At 45.8% G+C, this 24,576-nt stretch overlaps 1 protein-coding gene across 3 annotated transcripts in view; it reads right to left on the bottom strand.

Annotated features, from left to right (window-relative positions):
• CFAP46 (cilia and flagella associated protein 46) overlaps positions 1 to 24,576 on the bottom strand; it is a 2,698,259-nt gene that overhangs the window by 961,650 nt on the left and 1,712,033 nt on the right. For all 3 annotated transcript variants that reach the window (XM_069611407.1, XM_069611408.1, XM_069611409.1), the window contains exon 41: positions 18,367 to 18,502. In XM_069611407.1, the coding sequence (XP_069467508.1) occupies positions 18,367 to 18,502 (136 nt within the window). The remainder of the gene's footprint in view (positions 1 to 18,366; positions 18,503 to 24,576) is intronic.

The following is a 24,576-nucleotide window of genomic DNA, read 5'->3' as shown; positions in this document are numbered from 1 at the left end:
GCTATTAGACACACTTTCTAAAAGCCATTACACCGCAGATATGCTATTTGGCACAGTTTCTAAATGCAATTATACTACAGATATGCTGTTAGGCAAACTTTCTAAATGCAATTATACTACAGATATGCTATTAAGCAGACTTTCTGAATATAACTACACCACTGATATGCTATGAGACACACTTTCTAAAAGCTATTACACCACAGATATGCTATTTGGATAGAATCAGATAGACTTTCTGAATGTAACTACACCACTGAAATTACGCAGACTTTCTGAATATGACTACACCACTAAATATGCTATTAGACACACTTTCTAAAATCTATTACACCACAGATATGCTATTTGGCACAGTTTCTAAATGCAGTTATACTACAGATATGCTGTTAGGCATACTTTCTAAATGCAATTATACTACAGATATGCTATTAAGCAGACTTTCTGAATGTAACTACACCACTGATATTACGCAGACTTTCTGAATGTAACTACACCACTGATATTACGCAGACTTTCTGAATGAAACTACACCACTGAATATGCTAATAGACACACTTTCTAAAAGCTATTACACCACAGATATGCTATTTGGCACAGTTTCTAAATGCAATTATACTACAGATATGCTATTAGGCATACTTTCTAAATGCAATTATACTACAGATATGCTATTAAGCAGACTTTCTGAATGTAACTACACCACTGATATTACGCAGACTTTCTGAATGTAACTACCCACTGATATGCTATTAGACACACTTTTTAAAAGCTATTACACCACAGATATGCTATATGGCACAGTTTCTAAATGCAGTTATACTACAGATATGCTGTTAGGCAGACTTTCTGAATGTAACTACACCACTGATATTACTCAGACTTTCTGAATGTAACTACACCACTGATATAACGCAGGCTTTCTGAATGTAACTACACCACTGATATGCTATTTGGCACAGTTTCTAAAAGCAAACTAGACCACATATGGAAGAGTTCACAACAGTATAGCTTTTGTGGTTGAGTGGTAGGGTAGTTAGGCGTGAAGTAATTGCTTCAGTCCCCACCCTTGCCACACTTACTTATTGTTGGCTTCTTGCTTCTCCTGCGGAAACCTGCAGATATGACCTGGAGTGGTGTCTGTAGGAGCCGTCCTTTGCCTCGGGTCCTCAGCCGCAGGGGATGCATGGGCAGAGGGCTGCCCTGGGAGGACTAGCAAAGAAAGGTGGGACCCTCTCATCAGGACCAATCGGGGCAGGTAGGTGGGACGGGAGGTGGGCAATAGGGACCAGGAAGCGGAGCAGGGGGTGAGGACTGTGGGGCTACGGAGAGGGAGATGGGCTAGATTTTGAGTTTTAGGCGGCAGAAAAAACTACACAGAGGGCCTGTGGGGCCGATTACTCACCGGATGGAGCTGCAAACACATTGACCGTTGCAGTGGGGGAGCGGTATACTGGGTCAAAACACACAGGGCTGGGCAGTCAATCGGGGTAAGTGGTCGGGACGGGAGGTGGGCAATAGGGACCAGGAAGCAGAGAACGGGGCGAGGACTATGGGGCAACGGAGAGGGAGATGGGCTAGATTTTGAGTTTTAGGCGGCAGAAAAAACTACACAGAGGGCCTGTGGGGCCGATTACTCACCGGATGGAGCTGCAAACACAGTGAAGGAAGTTTGGCAGGCTGAGGTCCAAGTAGCCTTATTTGCCATCTTCTTAGATGTTACATTATTAAGGGGCAGGGCAAGTGTCCCATACCCCTTAATAAAAGACCTGTAGTAACCGGTGAGGCCCAGGAAGGCCATCTCCTGTGTCTGGGTAGTGGGAATATCCCAGTCTACTGCTGCCTGGACTTTGGCTTGAATAGGCCGCTTCTTACTGTCACCTACTTAGTGTCCCAAGTAAGGAATTAGTTACTTACCTTTAACTCCGGTCTCCAGCTTTGGTATCTTTCATAGATTCACATGCTGTGAATATTCCCCATTGTCAGTCTGGGAATCCTCTGTAAAATAAAGCAGTTAAACCTAAACTGAATACCTCCAGTCACTTGTGTGCTCTATTACAGTCATTTTGGGTCGAACTGCCCACAACCATTAGGAACACCTCCCTTAACTCCTCCTCTGTCGGACATCTTCAGATTTGGCAACCGCACGTGAATGGCAGTAAGAGCCAAAAGATGAGCCATGTGGGGTAGGTGGGAGGGTCACAAGCGAATCTATGAAAGATACCAATGCTGGAGAAACGGAGTTACAGGTAAGTAGCTAATTCCTTCTTCAGCATTGGAACTTTCATGCTGTGAATAGATTACAAAGTAGTATTACAATGATACATATGGGTAAGTTCCCAGAATAGCTCACCACTGGAGACTTACTAAGCTCATGCAAAAAGGTACCCACTCAACCTTCTGATGACTTGAGGTATAATGGGAATGTACGTACGCGGAGAGCAATTTCCTCTGTCACTTGCATATTCTATCACTATACACAAATCACAAGGTCTAACCCTAGATCAAACACTGATTGACATTGACAGCACAGTCTTTAAAAAAGGTGTGAGTTACGTAGCACTTTCACGTCTATGTACACTCATTGGTCTATTCCTAGTTAACTTTGATGCAAACAAAGTCAATGCTGGCATTCCTTGCATCCTGGAATACAACAGGCTACGGGTACTATACACCACCCATCTAAATATGTACCCTGTACCTAAAAAAAGAGACCTTTTAAAAGACAAATAATAGAAACAGAACATATAGCAGATTTCCCAACAGTAGCACTAAAAGAACGACCAACTCCTGCATCAAACAATACAACCACAAAACTATCTAGTACAAAGTTAAGTTCACATCCATCGGGCAATAAAGACACAAATATCTCTTCTCCACAAACATCTGCAAGCCCATCTAACGATCCACAACAGAACTCTCTGGTCCATTTCAATTCACAAACACAACCGGAGTACATTGTTAGACTAATGTGACTTACAATAAATCGTCTCTTTCAATTGCCACCAATTGTTCACAACATTTACTTAAACGGCTCAAGCCAGATGTGTTTGCAAATGCTCGCCCTTCACAGAAATGCCCCAAATATTCCCGACAATACTTACAGTGTCTCAGGTATAAGGCAAGCATTGGACTACTGTGCAGGAATGGCACAATTTACCATAAACATACAAGAAGATCTACAAGAATTCATAATGTACTTACTACAAGTACTGGAAAACATCCCGATTTCATACACGTGGAAGCATGCATGCACTCTGCAACCATGTTTCACAAGACCACATCCCTAATGAATGATTTCTATATGTATCCCTACCAAATTGGGAATCCATTCCATTGCACCAGCTTCTTCAGAATGCAAATCATGGCATATTATGCCCGTTTTGCAATTCAGACAATCGTTCCACCACAAAAATAAACTCACATAGCCAATATCTCATATTAATGCTTCTAAGGTACATTGCAGATGGTACCAAAAATAACTGTAAGCTTACAGGCTTCACACACAGGTGTCAGCGCCCTGATTCTTTTAGATCTCACAGCGGTGGTCAACACCGTCGATCATACAATCCTGCTCACGTGCCTGGCCCAGATCGGTGTCTCGTCCAGATATTGACATGGTTTGGCTCCTTCTTGGCCGACAGATCTCAAATTCTTTCCTTGCCACCCTTCTTTTTTAGGCCTTCGCATCTCAGCTGTGGTGTCCCCCAGGGATCTGCCTTGTCCCCTATTCTTTTCAATATTTACATCTTTTTGCTGGTTCGCCTCATTCGCTCCCCTATTCGTACGCGGACAACACCCAGCTGTTGATCCGTTTAGATCTTGATCCGGCTGTGGTGTCCGCGTGCCTGACTGCCGTTGGTGAGTGGATGGGCCATAACTGGCTGAAATTGAATGGGGACAAGACCGAGGTGCTGGTGACGGGTTCCCCTCCCGATCCTTCAATGTGGATTGCTTCTTTTTGGCCCTCTTCTCTTGGCCCCTCCCTGTGCCTTCTCCCAAGGTAATAAATCTTGGGGTAATTATGTCAGCTGATCTTTCGCTGACGGCCCAAGTAGCCTCTGTATGTCAGCAGGGGCACTTTCAGCGTAGAATATTGAGGAAAGTGCTCCATTTGTTGCCAGCAGCACTTCGTCCTCCTGTAGTGGCAGCTATGATCCTTAGCAGGCTGGATTACTGCAATTCCCTGTATTTGGCGCAACCCAAGGGGCTGATTGGCAGGCTACAACGTCTTCTGAACATGGCAGCGAGACTAGCTACAGGTACCCTCTATGGTTCCCATATAACCCCTGTGCTAAGCTCTCTTCATTGGATGACCATGGCACAACGTATTCAGTTTAAGTCCCTTTGTATCATTCATCGGGCTGTGCATGGTATAGGTGCCGAGTACCTATCCTCCAAATTTGAGCGATATGTCCCCAATCCCCTTTTACGATCAGCCTCCTCCGCTATGCTTTGCGTACCCCTCTATCGCCGCTCCTAAATGGGTTTGCGGAACTCTCTCCGTTTCAGCGGCATCGCTGTGGAACAGCCTTCGCCCTACAATTAAACATCTGCCTAATCATCTGGCTTTTCGGAAGGCTTTGAAGTCCCATCTTTCCTGAACTATTGCCTGTGATTATGTTTGGTTTTCCTGTTTGTTGTTGTCTTTTCTCTCCAGCGCCAAGATACCTTCGGGTGCCCGTGCGCTATATAAATCACCATAACATAACATAACACACAGCCAAGTATCTCCTGGAAAGAAAACCTTCACAACAATACCAGGCTGGTGCCGCAACTACTTTAGGGAAAATACATTGCATATGTGAGAAAAAAAAAGCCGGTTGTTTGAATGTAATGATATCTCCGTTACCCCAAAACATAGGTTATCAGAAAATTTAACAAATGCTTAGTTAATAAACTTTCAACCCAAATTTAGTCACTAAAGTATAGCACAATTAACAGTTAGAAATGCCAGCAGGTATCTTATTACATCGATAATACTACAAGAACACTTTCCAAGTCAATCTAGTTAGAATACGCCAACAGGTATCTAACTACTTCAAAAACACCCTTCATTGCAGAGCACTTCAAATATGCTATTTGTCGCGCCTTGAAACACTTGTTTATAGGCACGTTATAAATGCCATATCATATCATTTCATACATCTGAATTGTTATATGACATTCCCTTAATTACAAAATACTTCAAACAAACATACTATCACCCTTACACTCATGTTTTTTTTGTAATCCAGTACAGATCTTTTCCCAATTATTATGTAATGTGAAACCAACAGCTGTGAGTCATACACTAATGTTGTAGCAAAGATAGTACTTAAAATCTACTGTTTATGAGGGTCTAAAAAAGAAAATGTATATTAAAAACGGTATACCACTACAGCTTTTGAACTAACATGCTTAACCAATTGTACTGTTTTTTTTTTCCACAGGAAAGAAACCACAGAAGGCAGATGCACGACACGACAGCAATCTTAATCAACTACATATTCTGTCAGCGCTATTCTCAATTGTAATACATTCATAAGTACCGTATACAAATCAATTACATAATTCCTCCACATTACAAACACTTTGTACTCCCACTACATTATGTCAAATTACTGCACACATATTCCTACTATGCTGATTCTGGACATACACCTATTACATTACCTATAATTACAATACACATATTACTATTGTGGGGATTTTACCCAGACCAGTTTGCAAGGAACTGGCCAATCCTGCAGCAGCCTCCTCTTCTGTCACTCCCACCCAGGACCTCTGCTCGGCCCTGGCAACACACTTCACCACAAAAACCCAAGACATCCCCCCCCCCACACCACAGCACAAACCAGCACCTGTGCCTCCCATGGTCCCACCTCCACTTCCACTCTCCTCTCTCCTCTCTCCCGTCACACCTGATGAGGTCGCCAGACAAGTCCACTCTATGAAGGCCTCATCCAAGCAACTGGATTCTTGCACTTCTAAAACCATCAAGGACAACATTGACCTCCTTGGCCGTCCTGTGAAACCTCTCCTTATCCACTGGAGTTTTCCCGACTGCTCTCAAGCACTCCCTTGTGCACCCTCTGCTCAAGAAACCCTCTGCTGACCCTTCCATTCCGTCAAACTACAGCGCGATCATCTCTATCACTCCTTTCCTGGGAAAACTCCTGGAGAAGCTGGCTATCTCTCAGCAAAACCTCCACACAGAATCAATCATTTGTTTCCAAGATGATCAGTCTGGCTTTAGAGAATCCAGAGACATGGAAACTGCTCTTCTGAACACCTGTTAAGACCTGCTCTCAGACCTTGACACTAACACTCCCTCTGTCCTCATTCTCCTTGATCTCTCATCCGCCTTTGACACGGTCAACAACAAAATCCTGATCTCACGGCTTCATGACACTCTGGGAATCACAGGTCAGGCTCTGGCTTAGTTAATTTCTATTCTCTCTGACCACCCATCCCAGGTCCAACTTGGTGCCTTCTCTCGATTATCACCATCTCATCCTGCGGCGTTCCCCAGGGTTCTAACCTATCCCCCTGGTTCTTCAACATCTACATGGCTACCCTGGCACATGTGATTGCCACTTTCACCTCTAATTTCCAGTGTTCCGCGGATGACACGCAACAATCATTCAGGCTACCCTCAGCCGCCTCCTCCTCCTCCTCCTCCTCACTCATACCTGACTGTCCGCTAATCAGTCATGGTGTGCTGCAAACAACCTTTGTCTCAATGCCAGTAAAACTGAGATTGTTTGCATTGGGACTCCTGCTCCCACTTTCCCCGTCTCACTCTGGCTGGCCTCCCTTAGTCCCGCGCCCAGCACCACCTGTCAGGCCAAAAACCTTGGGATCATCTTGGACTCTACTCTCTCTGTTCTCTCACATCAGACATCTCAAAAAAGTCAAACTATCAACTATACCTCCTCAGAGGCACTCTACCTTTTCTCACTTTACCTCAGCAGCTCACTGTCTTCAGAGCCCTGGTTCTCTGTAGGCTGGACTACTGCAACAGCTTCTTCCTGAAGATCCCTGCTTCTGCCATACGCCCTCTGCAACTCATCCAAAACAGAACCGCAAGACTTATCCTTGCCCTCAAGCCCAGGGACCACATCTCTCAAGCCCTCCGCTCATCTACCTCCAACCTTCTGCTAGTGAGCCAGTTCTCCAAGCAAAGATTTGGAGGGAGATCCCTTTCCTCAGCAGGTGCCTCCCTCTGGAACAGCCTCCCTGCCCCCCTCGGCCTTGAGCCTGATATTCTTAAGTTCCAGAAACGCCTAAAGACCTTCCTCTTCTCCTCTTCCTTCTCTATCACCCTACCCTGCTAACCTAGCTCTCTGCTCTTCCTTCTCTCCCTCCTTTCCATACAGCTAACTGACTGGCCGCCTGGTGTACCTCAGTCTCACAGGTCACAGGTACCCCTGCCAGTCCTCCTGCACTTGTCTCTGGGCCCAGCACCCCAACCCCTCACTGAACTTGTCATAAATCCTTGAGAGCTTCTCTCTCTGCACTTCACCAGTCTCGATCGACCAGATGCACTTGGTCCCCTGCCTCTCCCTTGCCCTGCCCCACTTGCATGATCTTTATGCAGCCCTGCCTGAAGATCGTTCTGTCTGTTCTCCCTTGTCTTCACCCCGTAATGTGCACTTAGAAAAAACGCAGAATCGCTGTCAGGCCTACTTGCTGTATCTACCCTGTTAAATGTATCATATTCACTTAATCTGCCTGTGCAGACTGTTTTCGTCTCAGAAAATCAAGGGCTCTGAGCGACTGTTGCTTTTCCCCAATGTTCACACCCTTCTTTCACACTTTGAAACACTTGCCTGTGTATAGGCGCTTTAGAAGAACAAGTTACTCATGGTAACCTTCTTTCGACTGGATGTTCCTCCCATGTATTCCTCATTTTTGATATTTCCTAATATCCAACTTGCTGCCTCAGAATTTTTTTTTTTTTTCAATAAAGGGCGCTGTGCGTCGATGACTGGTCTAATCGATATCCCTCTTTTACAGAGAATTAACATAAATGTGCCAATTCCCTTCACCTTAGAGACCCCCAGCAATTTTGCTGGATTTCGAGGACTTGATTTATTTACATGGAGAGAGTGTGAGCCTTTTTTCCCCACTCTCTCGTGTATTTTGATGTGTATTTTACTGTGGTGTTGTTTGATTATGGAGTTTTAGACAACTCCATAGGCATCATCTTTTCATGTGTGTCACATAGCACCCTCAGTGCAGTGACACAGGGAAGCTTTTTAGGCTATCCCAAGGTTTAAACACCTTTTCTGGGATAAACTACTGTTTCCCAGAGAATGAAAAGTTAAATTGACTTTACTTGTCTTTTTAAATTCCTAGACCCAGCACACACTATCTTACAATAGAGTGCTGGAGAGGTTACCTAGTATCCCCTATGTCTAGAAACTCATGTAGCAGTCAAATGCTACCCTTTTAATCGAAAAGGCTGGTGGCAGTGGTTTTACAACAAACTACCATGATTTTTCTCGACCGCGAAGACCGGTAGCTAAAAATCACAGGAGCCATGTTTTTCAAGATGGTGTCTGAGCCCCCTTTGTTTATACATGTCCCAGTCTTCTTTTTTCGCCATTTCTTTTTGGAAAGGTCCATCTAGAGTTTGTCTCTGCGCGCCAAACCAGGTTTGGTCCCTTTGTTCCTACGCCTTTGGCGGGCTTCAGGACGGAAGACCGCCTCTGGTGCCCGAGTGTCTGGGGTGGGCAGGAAGTGAGGGAAGTGCCCGAAAACTGCCTGTGCTTAGTCTCCTAGGAGACCCAATACACTCTGGCGTGATTGGCTGGCTGACTGTGCGGCAAGGACAGCCACCCTGCTGGGCGAGTGGCAGCTAGGCTGGAATGAATGGGAGAAAACTTGTTTAAAAGTCTAGTCTCTTGGACTGAAAAGGCAGAGTCGACCACTGGAACAAAAGAACCGAAGTCGAGCTGGAAGAGGGCGGCTGCTGCAACTCCTGGACCATTGGTTTGCCCGGTGAAGCCCTGCTGCAGGTCCGAATTGCCAAGTTCATCTCGACAGAGAAGCCCTTAAAGAACAACTTCTCCCTTTGAGTTGGTGGGACCAATCAATTTCGGAAGCCACCTGGACATCATTCTCAGAGCTGGTTGTATTTTCCTCAGTATGCTGCAGGAAACCAAATAGACAGGGAGAAGGACACCAGTTTTTGTGCTTGAAGACAGCTACCGGAATCGAAGAATTGCCAGTTTGCCAGCTTTGTGACCAGTCCCCGTGCAGTGCAGGAGTCCCTCGATGTCCTCCCTCTTTTCCGATGGATTGATGCTCAGGAACAGAAGTCCTCTTTTTCTTGTACTGTGAAAACCAGACCGAGATAACTTACCTCAAACTTTGGCAACTTGCAGGCCTAGTCAACTTGTGACACGAAATACAAACCTTTCTTCTATGGACTACTTCTGAGAACCGTGGCAAAGACTTTTCCGTTTAAAATTACCAGAACTGTTTTTCTTACACAAGACTCTAGCCCATTGAGTTTGGCCTATCTATTGTATTGGAACCACTCCTCTGGTGAACTCAAACTATTTGCAGTGTTGAAGAGTAACTCTATTATACGTTTTATTAACGTATGCTTTTTTGCTCCTCCTTCAAATGCTCTGAATGCCATTTTGCTCCTCCTTCAAAGTAGTTTAAATGCTTCAGAACCTGATAGTGTGAAGTACTGTAGTATATTTCTGTGTGATATTGATTGCCTCCTTTTAGTGAATGTTTTCTAACTGACTGTGTAATAAATTAGTAAGTGTTTTACCAAGAAACCTTGAATGTAAGTGTCTATTTGAATACTTGTAACTGTAGACCTCTGTGTAACCTCATTACAAGCTCACATTCCCTCTTGAGATAAGCCTGGCGACTCAGCTTGCTACCAAAAACTGTGTGGTACAGACTTATAACAAAGGTTGGTTTTGCTTACACCTGTAGTCATAGTTGTGTGTAGTGGTCCCAAAGCGTATTGCATGCAAACTTTGCCTAACACCCAAGGAGACCTCCGTCCTGACGTCGCCGTCATCACAGGTATAAATAGCGAGCACAGCGCCAGTTGCTCAGTTCCGTTTGGAAGAGCGAAGCACTGCCTTGAGTTAGACGGTTACTCCCCTTGAGAGAGCGCAGACTGTAACCACAAGAGAGGTTTTACTGCTAGGTAGGATGGGAGGGGCGATGAGGAATACGTGGGAGGAACATCCAGTTGAATCAACGTTACCATGGGTAAGTAACTTGTTCTTCGAATGGATTGTGTCCTCCCAGGTATTCCTTATTTTTGTTTCACTCCCAAAGCAGTTACATAATTTGGAGGAGGGAGTAAAATTCAAGTGATCAAGTATGCACAGAGTGCAGTCTGCTTTTCCTAAAGCAGAATCTTGGCTACTGGAGGAATCCAGACTGAGTATTTCGTAAAGGTGTGTGCAGATGACCATTTGGCAGCGGTACAAATATCCTTTATTGGAACTCCCCTCTGCAAAGCAGACGAAGTTGCAACACCCCTGGTCGAATGAGCCCCTAGATGTTCTGGGGGGTCTTTACCAGCCGGTATGTAACATTCTGAAATTCTTCAAAGAATCCATCTAGAGATGGTTTGTTTGGTGATGGCTAGACCCAATTTATGACCTGTATAGCCCACAAACAACTGATCCTTCTGTCTCAGTTTTGCCAAGCTGGTAATGTAAAAACTCAGTGCACGCCTAGAGTTGAGTCTGAATTCTTTCTTCCTCTTTCCCCGGATGTGGCGGAGGATAAAAGGATGGTAAAATTATTTTCTGAGTGATGTGAAATTCAGAAACAAACTTGGGGAGAAAGTTAGGCTTCACCTTTAATACCACTCTGTCCTTATGAAAAACAGTGTGAGGAGGCTTGCAGGATAAAGCCTGTAGCTCACTCACCCTACGGGCTGATGTTATTGCCACTAAGAAAACTGTTTTCAAGGTAAGAAGTCATAATGGGCAAGAATGAAGAGGCTCAAAAGGAGCACCCATTAGAAAGTTTAAAACCAAATTTAGATCCCACAGTGGGACTTGGAAAGGAGTTGGAGGATAAACATTAGTCAATCCTTTTAAGAATTGGATTACCAGAGGAATCTTAAAATAGGAGACTTCCTCTGCAGTGCGCTTGAAGATGGATAGCGCTGCAAGATATCCTTTGATTGTTCCAATCTGGAGCCCCAGATTTGCCAAGTGTAAAATAAAAGATAATACCATTGATGTATTGCATGAGAAAGGGTCAACATTCTTATCTCTACACCAGCTGCAGAACTTATTCCAACTGCAGCGGTATAAAGATTTGGTTGCTGGCCTTCTGGCCGAAAGCAAAACCTCCATTACGTCATCCGGGAGGTCCCAATCATTGTATCTCAGCCTCTCAGAAACCATTTGTGAAGGCTGAGAGTCCTGATGTCCGGATGGAGAACCCAACCCTCCTCTCTCAAGAGAAGATCCTCTCTTTGTGGTGACGAATCGGAGGGCAGATGAACATGTCGAGAAGGTCCGGGTACCATGTCCTCCTGGCCCAATCCGGGGCAATTAGGATAATGGATTTACTGAACCTTCTCAACCTCCTTATTATGTGAGGAATGACAGGGACTGGAGGAAACGCATAAAGAAGTGGAAATTCCCAGTCCACCACAAACGCGTCTCCTAGAGCTCCTCTTGGGGGAAACTCCTTGAGCAGTACAGTTCGTGCTTCCGGTTGGCACTGGTCGCAAACAGATCCACTTGAAAGGTTCCCGACGGGTGAAGATCTCTTGAAGGACTTCCTGAGCTAGTTCCCACTCGTGGGAGACTGCGCTCTGCCTGCTCAGAGCGTCCGCCGTTGTGTTCTTCTCTCCGGCTAAGTGAACTACCAATAGAGAGATTCCTTCTTGTAATGCCCAGAACCAGAGCTGTGTTGCCTCTCTGCACAGTGCTAGTGACCCTACACCTCCTCTCTTGTTTAGGTAGTACATGGCCGCTGTGTTGTCCGTCATTATAAGGACATTCTTTCCCCATACAGATAGCAGGAAGGCCTTCAGCGCTAGTCTGATTGCCCTCAGCTCTAAAAGGTTGATATGTAGTTTGGACTCCGATGAAGACCAATGGCCACTGATGGTCAGATTGTTGGTATGGGCTCCCCACCCTGTGAGTGAGGTGTCCGTCACCACTGTTACATCCGGCCATGGTTGCCAAAATGGTTCTCCTTTCAAGATGTTTTCCCGACAGGCCCACCACTGAAGATCCAGTGAGACTCTGTCTGGGATATATATAGGAGATCTGATATCCTTCCTGAGAATAGTGACCACCGGGCCCCGAGAGCCCATTGGAGAGATCTCATTCTCAGGCAAGCCTCTGGCACCAGAAAAATGCAGGATGCCATGAGACCGAGCAACCTCAGAAAGTCAAAGGCCGGAAGATGGTGGGCATTCTGGAATTTTGTCACCATCTGCAGAATGTCTTGAGCCCTCATCTTTGGTGGCAAGGCTTTTCCCAGGGATGCAGTCAGGATTGCTCTGATAAACTGAAGTCTTTGTGAAGGTATCATTTGGGACTTCTTGAAGTTGAGGGAGAAGCCCAGCCTGTGGAGGGAGTGGCAAGTATAGCTGAGATGATCCAGGGCTTGTTCTGGGGAACTTGCCCTGATCAGCCAGATATCCAGGTAGGGGTAGACGTGAATCCCTCCTCTCCTGAGACTCGCTGCCACTACTGCCATTAGCTTGGTGAAAACCCTCGGGCGGAGGTTAGCCCAAATGGCAGAAATCGAAACTGGTAGTGAGAGTTGCCAATGGCGAACCTCAGGTACTGTCTGTGCTTGTGATGGATCGACGATGAAAGTAAGCATCCTGGAGGTCCAATGATAACACCAAATCCGGAAGCTGTAGGGCCTGAAGGATCTGAGAAAGGGTAATCAAGTCTCTTAAGTTCAAGATGGGTCTCACTCCTCTGTCCTTCTTTGGAATTAGAAAATAAGGGGAGTACCAACCCTTGTTCCTCCCCGCTACAGGTACTGGTTCTATAGCACCTTTCTCCAGCAGGGCTAAAATCTCCTGCATTAGGAGCAGATCCGGAACCTTCAAAGAATTGTTCCCCGGCGGCTGACTATGAGGTTTTTACAGGATAGGTAGGCAGTAACCTTGGGCAACTGTTTCCAATGCCCACGCATCTGAAGTAATAGCCTGTGATTCTATCAGATGCTGTGACAACCTGCCTCCTACTGCCTTCTTGTGATGTAAGACCTCAGAGAGGTTTTGGAGCAGCTGACGCAGAGGCTGCGGGTAGGGCAGACCCTGCTGTTGCAGTCTTAGTACCTCTACCCAGTCCACCACGGGGGAATCCTCTTTGACCTCTGAGCTGGCTGTCCTCTGCCTCTTCCGAATGAGGAATAATAGCAAAAGGACCTACCCCCTCCAGGGCACACCTGTGGGGCGGTTTGGAGTTTGCCTTGTTGCAGCTCCAAGGGATTTTCCGCCGCCTTGGAAGTTTGCAGCTTCTCCAAACTCTCATCAGCTTTATTCCCAAATAGATGTGTGCCAACAAAGGGCATGTTGAGAAGTCTGAATTGAACGTCTTGGGCTAATCCTGACTTCTGCAACCACGCAAATCTGCAGATCACTGTACTAGCCGCCATGCCTCTGCTGATGCTATCAACAGAGTCGAGACCAGTCTGGCGGGATTCGCACACTGCGTCCTTCCCATCCTTGACAATGTTCAAGAAACCGTCTTGTTGGTCCCCTTCAGGAATGTGGTCAGCCGCCATCGAAATACAGTCCCAAAGGGTGTGGGTAAATCTCACCATCGTGCACGTAGCATTAGCAGATTTTAACGCCATACTACCGGCCGAAAAAACTTTCTTGGCCACGGCATCGTATTTTTTGTCATCCATATCTTGTGGAATTGTGGGATAGGCATTTTGTTTGCCAGAAGAGGTAGCTGCTTGTACTACCCGGCTTTCTGGTGTTGGATGTTTCGAAAGGTATAGAGGGTCAGAAGTTGAATCTCTGTATTTGGCCATTAGCCTCTTATTCACTGCCAGGACAACCTCAGGTGTTTCCAAGTTGGAAGTTACCCTCTTCTGCAGAACATTATGAAATGGGACAATAGGGTCTTCCTGTGATCCTTTATCCAGTATTTCCGTTAAATCATCCTGTTCGAAAACAGGTGTGGGCCTGGACCATCCCATGTATTCCATTACTCTAGTCATGAGTTGTCTATGGTTGCCCTAGGCATGATCTACTGGATCTGCCTTACCAAATTCGACTTCAGGGGAAGTGTCGATACCACTTGCCTCATGTAGAGAGTCCTGTAGGTTCTTTATTCGAGACTCTTCCGATACGAGTTCCTCTGGTACAGAAGGTGTACCATATTCGAGACAAATGGTCTTTCCTCGTCAGATGAGTCTTCTGCATCCTCATAAATTGAAGAATTTAAAATACTCTGAGCAAGGTTGTGCTGAATAAATCTTCTCAAAAGGAGTAGAAGAAGGGACTATAGATGTCATAATGGGAGCTGACAGTGTTGAAATCGTCGATGTTGACATCGACAGCTTTGACAAAACGGTTGACGGCTTCCAAGGTTTCCACAAAGTCGTTGATCGCTTCGACACAAACGTCGAGGTCTTCGATGATAGCGTCAAAGGAATTGTCATATACGGTGTCAAGGAGGTCGACACTGGAGGCGTCATGGTTCGTCCTTCGATTTTGGCGCCAAGGCCGTCAATGACGCACTCTTCGGGCTTGTCATATGGGTTTCTTTCAGCTTCGATGACGACGATTTTTTGTGTGTCACAGAGGCTTTCTCTCAACTCGAGGGATCAGATTGTGTTCGAGGAGTTTCCACAGCTGGGGTCGAGGACTCCGTGCTTCTGTGCTTCCCAGGTGTTTTGTCTGGGGTATCGCCTGTAGGTGTTTTCGAGGGGGGGCAAGGCCGCGTTCTCTGACACCTTCATCATGCTCATTCTGAATTCCTCCCATTGGGCCGGGGTACTATGCTTTGAAGGACAAACTACCCTTTCGGGTGAACTAGATGAGGAAGTGGATGGTGATCTACGGTGCCTCTTTTTGCCATGCCTCGAAGACGAGGAATGACGAGGCCCACTTCGCGAACGTGAACGGGAGCGTTTAGGTTTTTATGACGAGGAGACAAAGGCCTCGACTCATGAGAAGATTTACGTTTGGCCGGGGTGATAGATTTTTGAGGCCTACCTCTCTCCAACTTCCCTCTGCACTCCCTCAACGCCTTGGCCATCATCGACATGCATTTGTCGCACTCCGAACACAGATGTTCTGCCCCTAGACACCACAGGCAGATCCTGTGAGGGTCCGTCATGGACATTTTAGTTCCGCAGTCACGGCACCTTTTAAATCAAGACCGAGGAGTCGACGGAGCCGATGAGGAAGCCATCTCGTTGAAAACTAAGAATTTTCTCAGCAAACTCACAGAATAATCAAGGAACCAAGTGCTACGTTACCGAAGCTGTGAAGCGCAGAAAAACAGAACTGAGCAACAGGCGCTGCGTGCGCTACTTATACCTGCGATGACATTGACGACAGGACGGAGGCCTCCGAGGGACATCTACTCGACCAGGCATCGACGCACAGCACCCTCTACTGAAAAAAAAATTCAGAGGCAGCAAGCTGGATATTAGGAAATATCAAAGATATATCAAAGATAAGGAATACGTGGGAGGACACAATCCATTTGAAATAAACATTATCATACCATACCAGTGTACATATTCTGGGGGGTATGACCTGCAGCCATGCCCCCCAGGAATCTGGCCACTGACCACAACACAATTAACTGTATAATAAGTACATATCATACACGGTCATCTAATAAAACTCAGCCCACCCCCTTGCAATCGAAATGATGTCCACGGACACTGAAAATGGCCACGGGCCCGGCAGCATTTCCAAACCCTTGTTTTACCTATAAAAACAGCTCTACATTAACTTCATTCCACTTCCCTACCATTTCTATGCCCTCTTCCAGCCATCAAATAACCCCAAATGTCTTTTCAAAGACCCCCGTTCACCGCAATGTACGCAAACTACTGGGCTTTCCGCGGACAACTACAGCACCTGCCCGGCCTTTTTCAACCTACAAAAACGACCCCATATCATCTTTTTTCCACTCCCCCACACTTCCCAGCCCTTCTTTCCGCCACCAAATGACTCATAATGTGTTTTCCAGACTTTTTCCTCACCCAGCTGTCCACGGTCTACAGCGAATGTCCGCAGATCCAACATGGCGGGCGTTTCCCAAAAATCTGACGAACCTCACGGTTTTCACCATTCAATAAGTGGGTGCGTCCAATGTCCATGGACATCACGTCGGCCCCACCGCCAATCGGAGGCCCGTCCGCAGACTGAGCAGGGAAGTGAGTGCACAGACCGAACCCAGATATCACAATTCTTTTTTTGCCCTACTTTTTGGTCTTTTTAAAAAAAACGACTGGACGGATTTACACCAAATTTACAAAAGCACGCTTTCGAGAGCAACCCACTGCTCCTGCCGCAAATCTGGTGAAAATCTGTCCAGCGGTTTGGGCTGTAGATGTGAGCAATTTTTTTATTCCATTGCATCTATGGGAAAAACCACACATTTTGGGACCCCCCTATAACTTTGCCCTCCCCCACCACCCCTTGACGAAAACTCACCAATCTTTGCAGGATCAATGGATCAATCTGACAGGGCCATTTACTTTTTTTGCAAAGTTTCGTGAGCATTTGTTTGGGGGGAGGGGTGAAGTCATAAGCTTCCCAAAAAGTGCTCTTTCTATTCCTATGGGTTGAGCAACTTAACCATAACTACAGGGCTGCTACCGCAGGCCCTGTAATATAATATATATATATATATATATATATATATATATATATATATATATATCAACTTGTGTTTTATTGTTTCTATTTTTGTGTTGTATGTGCTTTAATTGAGTCATACTGATACATTTGTATTACTATCACATGAAAAAGTAAACACAAAGGAATCTAGGAATATAAGTAACTAGAACTTTGCTGAAAGACTGACACGGACATGGTGGGCCATCTAAGCAGCAGTGAGAAGATCATAAGAGACATTTGTTTGGATAAGCATGCACCTAAATTATAACATCTGTTTTGCCGTGCTAAGTTGCTGGGCATAACGAGATATGACAAACGCTTGCTTTGAACACTTGAATCTGCTTGAGAGATTATTGTTACATTACCCTGAAAGATGACCACATACTAAGGAACAACCATCCTGACTCAGATTAAGGGAGAACATACACATTCTTAGCCCTTACAGATTTAACAAGGGGTGTCCGTAATTAAGAAGTGCTAAAACAGTTATTTCAGGTCTGGCCTGTATTCGATCCCAGCTTGGTGTCAGGAGACAGAGGTGCTTGTCAGAGCATGGTGGTGCAGTGAGGATGCAAAAGGGAGATGAGAGTAGAGAGGGGGAGAGATATTGCAGAGAGGAGTTAAAGGAGGTGGTAACTCGAGAGAGAGTGGCAATGAGGTGGAAAAGAGGTCAAACAGCACAGAAGAGAACGCCAAAGACTGGAGTAGAGAAGGAGAAAAATAAAGTGAATTCCGAGTAGGTGGAGGAGGGTGGATGGCACAAAGATTGGCTGAAAAGAAAAAGAGAGACAGAGTAGATGGGAAGGAAAGACAAGAGGATGAAGGAGGTAGAAACGAGAAAGAGACAGAGGAGAAGAGGAACAAAGAGAGAGTTGTAAAGATAGAAAAGAGAACACAGGAGCAAGAAGAGAAGAAGGGGGAACAGGAGCAAGAAGAGAAGGAGGGGGAGAACATTATGAAGCAACAAGAGACAGTATTAAGGAAAGGCGAGAATGTAAGAAAGAGAATCGAGAGAGGTGGGGACAGACGAGAAAAGAGGAGAAAGGGGTGAGCAGAGAATGACAGTCTTAGAAAACCTGATCCTGAAGACCTTTATGCAGTGGTGGAAAGCCAAAGGGTTAGCAGCCAAGACCCAGAAGGCAAAGCCACCTTTTGTGCTTGTTGCCACCAGGAGGGGAAGCCAAACCCCATGAGGTCTCACTGTTTGCACCACTGCCTGCTGCCTGACTCTCATTGGAACACCTTTGTTTACCAGATGGAGGAACATGCAAGGTGATCCTGGATGGATTTATGCCAAATCCTAACAACATTAACAACAGCCAGCCAAGAAAGACCCAACAAAAGGCAATTATCTAGCTGACCACTACTAGGAACAATGGGGCAATGTGAAGCTTTCGTAATAAAGCACCAAATCCAAGTATAAAGAAAATAATGGCAAGTGCTTTAAAAGTCAAAATCTGGAAAATGTGTGATAAATAAACTGCTAATTAGAATAGCATGTACATGTGGAAAATCTTAAAGTGGTGTTTATATACCTCCTGTGCTGCAACCAAGCTCTGAACATCAGAAAAGACCTCTTCCTCCGCGTATACTGCTCTCTGTGCCTGGGTAAAGGCATCAACATAGTAACAATGTTTCCGTTCTTCATCATCTGTGTGCTTGGCTAGCAACCTTTGGAAAGAGAGACATGACATTTACAATTACAAATTAAACAAACAGACAAACTTCACAAACAGTGCCATTTCTTCAATTGGCAATCATAAGCACCAACTACCACCTAAGTCACTGCCTATCCCTTTCCAGCCTCCCTGTTGATATAAAATGCAACCCAATACATGTAACAAGCAATAACAGTACCTGAAAGGCAGGAATAAGTTACTGATATTCTGGTAGCTAAATACACATTTGTATCAAGGTGGCCCTGCTTTTACAAACTGTAAATGTGACTTTTGATTTTTCAATGTTATGAATTTCTGAAGCTGCTGCACCTGTCGCATGTCCTCATCCATACAATGAGTAAAATTGTTTGGAGCCTCGTGAGAGTGTTATACAGGTGTTATTTATTTTGCAGTTTGGTAGTGCAGCAAATTGTGGTAAAATCTCTTTGAGGGGCTCGAAGGAGGAACACATTAATATCAGATCCAAGTATAGAAGAGTACATTGATTTGATTTGGTTTATTTATAGAGTGCCAAATTGGCTCAGAGGCATAAAGGGGCTACACAGACAAAGTACAAACAATATCACAAGACCCTTAAAAGGGCAATATCAAAGTGAAAAATTTGATACACTCACAAACAAATATCATCCGGCACAAATTCTGATAGTTGAAATTAGAGGGCCATTCTGCATGGTTGTAACGCTCACCTGGTATCAACAGGGATGTCACTCAGCCTGTTCTGACCTCTTACGACCGCAAAACCTTCCCTGGAGGCTATTCGACTGGAGACTGGGCCTGAAACACAGGATTGGTAGAGTTTAACTCCCTATTGTCTCTATGTGCTTGAACCCCTTCTTCCCCGTGGTCCAACCCTTCCCTTTGATCCACAGCTAACCTTGTTTTCTTGGATAGTGTGCTCTCCGTCCTGCCTTCAGCGCAGGGGCGCGTTGATTGATGCGGGCTCATTGCTGCTTAGTTACTTCACTGGCAAGAGTCCGACAGGTAAGTATAATGAGTCTTTTGAACAGTTCTCTAACCAGGTTCCTTTCCTTCCTTAGATGATGGCCGGCGTCCGGGGATGGCGGCGTGCTGCTGAGATGAGTAGCGCTGAAGGTGAGAGAGCGCGATGCGCGATGCACCCCTTTTGTATTTGCATTGAACTGAGTTCTTTTTCTGTGTCTTTTAGGTGCTGCGACGTTTTCAGCGTGAATGCCAGTTATGAAGAACAAATGCGGTGGGTAAGCGCGGTATGCAGCGCCTCTAGATGTTTCCGCGCTAACCTGGAGTGTCTTTTCCCTCTTGCAGATGGATGAGAAGTTCCAGAGACAGAGTTCCCCCAGAGTGGCTGGGATTCAGGTAAGCGAAGATTTGCAGAATGCTTACTAATGCCTTTTTTCTGTTCTTTTCCCTTTTGCTTAGGAAGCGGCGTGCCGGGATGGGAATGACACAGCCGAAGATGCCCGCAGAACAGAAGGAGCGATGACTGATGGGCAGAAGCGCCGCAAGGTAAGGCTGTTCCTAACGGTGTTCTTGTTCTTGCAGGAGCTGAGCGCAGAAGAAAGGTGCAGGCCTACTGGAGACCGATCCGAACACGGTGAGTGTCACGGTGCAGAAAACGCCAAGCATGTTTCGCAGCCAAAAGACTAGACCGCACATGCAGTTCTGGGAACCAAAATATGTGGGGGTTATCCATCTTGTCCCCCATCAATGCACTACATGTCCAATCCCCAATGTTATCCTATGGGAGTGAGTGAGTCTGGTGCCACAAGCGCCAAGTCTGAATCCAAGTGGGTCTTTGGAGGGATGGAGAGGCCCTTGAGGGCCATGTAGGTGATCGTGGCCTGGCTCCAGCCTGACGTCTTGGAGGGCTGGGGACATGAGGGGCAGGAATCATGACAATGGTGTTACAGCGGCTCAAGAACGAAGGATGGTTACTCTGCCGACAGCCAACAAGAACACAGTCAACATGATAATTTGTAGGCCAGTCCTTAACTTGTATTCTTCATAAAAATATAAGATCCTGCAATGTAATACATCCGTGCCCCGTTCTCACTTGCAACCAACGGAAACCCTTAATTCTCAAAGATTTTCTGGATTCCATAAAGCACTCCCTCAGGTTAGGATCCTGAATCACCAACGCCTTTCTGTGGAAATCCATCCAAACCGGGGTATCCTTAGAGTTACCGGTACCAAATGTAATACCCCCAGAACTTTCTGGCAGCAACTACCCAACCCCCACAGGATTTACTGACAACACAGGAATATCATCCATCACAACGGTCCACTGGGTACTACCTTCCCCAAAACCCTAGTGGAGTCCTCAAAGTCCACTCCATCAGTTTGGCAAGCTATGCTCACCATAAGGGGATGATTCTAGGCAATATTCATGTCAGTTTGACTCTGATTGTCCATCCTTACAGAGCGGGCTTGAATCACAATGTCATCAAAGGATTCTACCCACTTGGAAAAATCTAAACTATTTTGGCATTGGTTTAAATCAGCAATGATCCTCTCCTTGATATGTTGCCAACTATCCAAATACCTTACCCCATTGGCAAGCTCATTATCCATCTGAGGTGTCTGCGCAAGCACTTCCACAATAACATCTTCCATACTCTTGGTTGCCGAATGTAGGGCTTTGGCGATAGCTGCCCTTAATGGGCTACAGATTCCTAGATGACTCTCTGCTAATGTTCCTTTATCCATATTCTCATCATCCCTCTGGCAAATGGATTCTTCCTTATGCACTTACACACTAGCCCTGGAAATAACCACTGACATTCCCTTATCATCCGATTCACCTCCTTTTTCCTCCAGAATACGCTGTCTTCTCCTGGAACTCCTTCCTAGTACCAAGGACAATTGACTGTTAGTTGGGGTCACCCACACAGACCGGGTGGGAGAATCCAGTAAAGCCAGTTCTTACTGATATGGCTGTTAAATTACCTAAAAGGATTCATCAGTTAATATCAATACCCTTACATCGGAAATTAGATATCAATAGTTGCTCGGACAGTCCCTTAGGAGAGCCCAAACTAACCCCCAACATAGTGGGCAGAGAGAACATGAACAGGCAACACCCAAAACTGGCACGCTATCAAAGCATGCAGGCAGCTGTTTTTTCAATTGTTCCTCCAAGGCTAAAACAGGAGCGCATAGGTCAAACAGTGGCACACTTAATTAAGTTACCCAGGCTGTTCAGTTACAGCTCCTCACCCCAACAACTCATGGCTGGAACAGATGAAGCGCAACTACAACAAACATTCCTGATGATACAGGGAGACGTCCAATCGCCCTTCCCAACCAACTGTTTGGCAGTTACCCTCATAAAAATAACAGCTACCTGTCTGACTTCCCTTCTGGTATTTGCGCTTTTGTCTGGATTTCTTTCTGGTTACTGCGCTTTGTCTGTGCTTTATTTTCATTTGCACTTCTCTGGCTTTCTTTCTGCTTACTGCGCTTTGTCTGGCTTTCTTTCCGCTTACTGTGCTTTATCTTTGTCCTCTAGCAGTGGCCACGTCGTACTTGCTTAGAGTCGATGATGTTCCGTACCTCATGTTCAGACTCACTGTCTACTAGTACTGGAGACGGGGGTGTTGTGCTACTACGTGTGCCTGGTTAGATTGGTTTGAGCAATGAGACGTGGAATACAGGGTGTATGTTCAAGGATGGTGGTAAGGTAAACTTCATGGCCACAGGATTGATTACTGCAGAGATTGCACAGGGGACAATAAAACTAGGGTGGAATTTCCTAGGCCCACTTGACTGGATATGTCCGATGGCTAACCATACTCTGTCGCCCACCTGATAAACTGGAGATTTCCTTTGTTTGTGGTCTGCACATCTTTTATGGGATTCCTTTGCTGCCAGCATATGTAATGTAGCTTTTTTCAGGGTTTGATTAATCGTGTTGTGTAAGGTTGTGACTGCTGGCATTTCCAAAGTCTCAGGGGGATCATAAGATGATGTGCAGGGATGTCTAGCATGCAGTGTGAAGATGTGTATCCTGTGGAAGCATGTACTGAGTTGTTATATGCGTATTCAGCAATTCATAGAAGGTCAACCCAGTTCTGGTCAGTGTGGGGAAGCATGCAGCAAAGTTACTGATCTAAGGTTTGGTTGGTTCTCTCTGTCCATCGGTTTGTGGATGGTGACTAGTAGACACATATACTTCTATTTGGACGATGGCATAACACCTCCTCCAGAATTGGGACAAAAACTGACTTCCCCAGTCAGGGATCACTATGGAAGGAAACCCATATAATCTGAGGATCTGCTTCAGGAATGTCTGGGCCAGTGTGCTTGCATTAGGGAGCCCTTTTAGCGCTATGAAATTGGCCATTTTTGACAGAAGGTTTCCTACCACCAGTATCGTGTTATAGCCATTACACGGGGGCAAGTCAGTGATAAAATCCAATGATACCATGTGCCATGGGACTGGAGGCACAGCCAATGGATGAAGGAGTCCTTGGGGCTTCTTTTTCTGTGTTTTGTGTTGTGCGCATATATCACACATTTTAATATAGAGTACTGTGTCCTTCCGCCGGGTCGGCCACCAGTAATGCTGTTGTATTTTTGCAATGGTCTTTGTGATTCCTGGATGGCCTTCTACTACAGCGCTGTGATAATTAGCCAGAACCAATGCCTGTAATGCAAGGTCTGGGAAGTACAGCCAACCGTGGTGATAAGGTAGGCCTCCTCGGTCCTCTCGTTGTGGGTCTTTGGCTATCCAATCGTGTAGCTCTTTTGCCGTCATGGTCTGCTTGGCTGCTTCGTGCATCCGATCTAGTGTACGGTAGTGCTGTTTGTAGCACCCAACAGTTTGTTAGACGGAATGATAGCTACCGATCTGGGGGTGCAGAGCCGCCATCTCCTTCTCCACCACAATCGATCCTGGACAGTGCAGCAGCCATAATGTTGCGTTCTCCAGGCCGGTAGGTTATGACAAAGACGTATTCCACAAAAAACAGAGCCTACCTTACCTGCCGGGATGATTGGGCCTTGGCAGTCCACAGATACTGCAGGTTTCGATGGTCTGTAATCACTGTAATAGGGTGTCTTGCTGCTAAGCAGATGATGCCGGCACCCTTTGAAGGTAACTGCTAGCAGTTCTTTATTGGTGATAGCGTAATTGAGTTCCGCGGGAGAACATTTCTTAGACTTAAATGCCACAGGGTGAAGCTGTCCTGTAGTTGGGTATTGCTGGGATAAGACCATGCCCATGGCCACGTTTGAGGCATTGGTTTCTACAACATCCGGAAGGTGTGGTTTTGGGTGTTGCAATATTGGTGCCGTGGTGAAACAATGCTTCGAAGAGAGGGAGCTTCAGAGCCAATCCAGCTTTTGCCCAGGCCATGGGACCGAATCAGCTCTCATCGACCTAAAAATCCAAATTGAAAAAATAAGGGATGAAGGTAAGCCTGAAGGTATGTCTCAGCTGCGTTCGACCTAGTCGACCACACAATCCTAGGTCAGCACCTATCTCCCTGTGTCAACTTCTCTCCAGATGCCTTAGCCTGGATATCATCCTTCCTAGGGAACATATCTATGAGGGTGTCTCTCAACTCTGTATACTTAACAATCCAATCATGGAGGACCACGTCCCGACTATGCCTTAGTGATGAGGAGACTGAGCTTCTCATAGTTGGGCCCCCCTGAGTAATCAAAAAACAAAGCCCACAATACTCATCCTTCAACATCGACAAAGTAACAATCCCGGTCTCCTCGACAGTGAAAACACTTGGGGTATATCTGGATGCATCACTATCACTAACACTAACACGACAAGTGAGTGCCATTGCCTCTAGTGCCACCTACATGACAAAACTAAACCATGCCGCTAGATCTTTCCTCTCCCCAGACTGCTGCATGATTATAGCCCGCCCCACCATAGGATCTAGACTTGATTACTGCAGTGCTCTTTTTGCAGGAACCACAGATGCCATTATTCGTAAAATGCAGGTCATTCAAAATAACGCTCTTATAGCTGCGCTCAACATTCCCAAAGCCGACCACATCATTGCAGCAAGAAAACATGCCCACTGGCTCCCGATTCGTGAATGGATCATGTTCAAAACCCTCTCTATC

The sequence above is a fragment of the Ambystoma mexicanum genome, chromosome 8 (assembly GCF_040938575.1).
Source record: "Ambystoma mexicanum isolate Mex_15411 chromosome 8, UKY_AmexF1_1, whole genome shotgun sequence".
In the NCBI taxonomy this organism is placed as follows: Eukaryota; Metazoa; Chordata; class Amphibia; order Caudata; family Ambystomatidae; genus Ambystoma; species Ambystoma mexicanum.
This window is presented reverse-complemented; position numbering and strand designations above follow the sequence as displayed.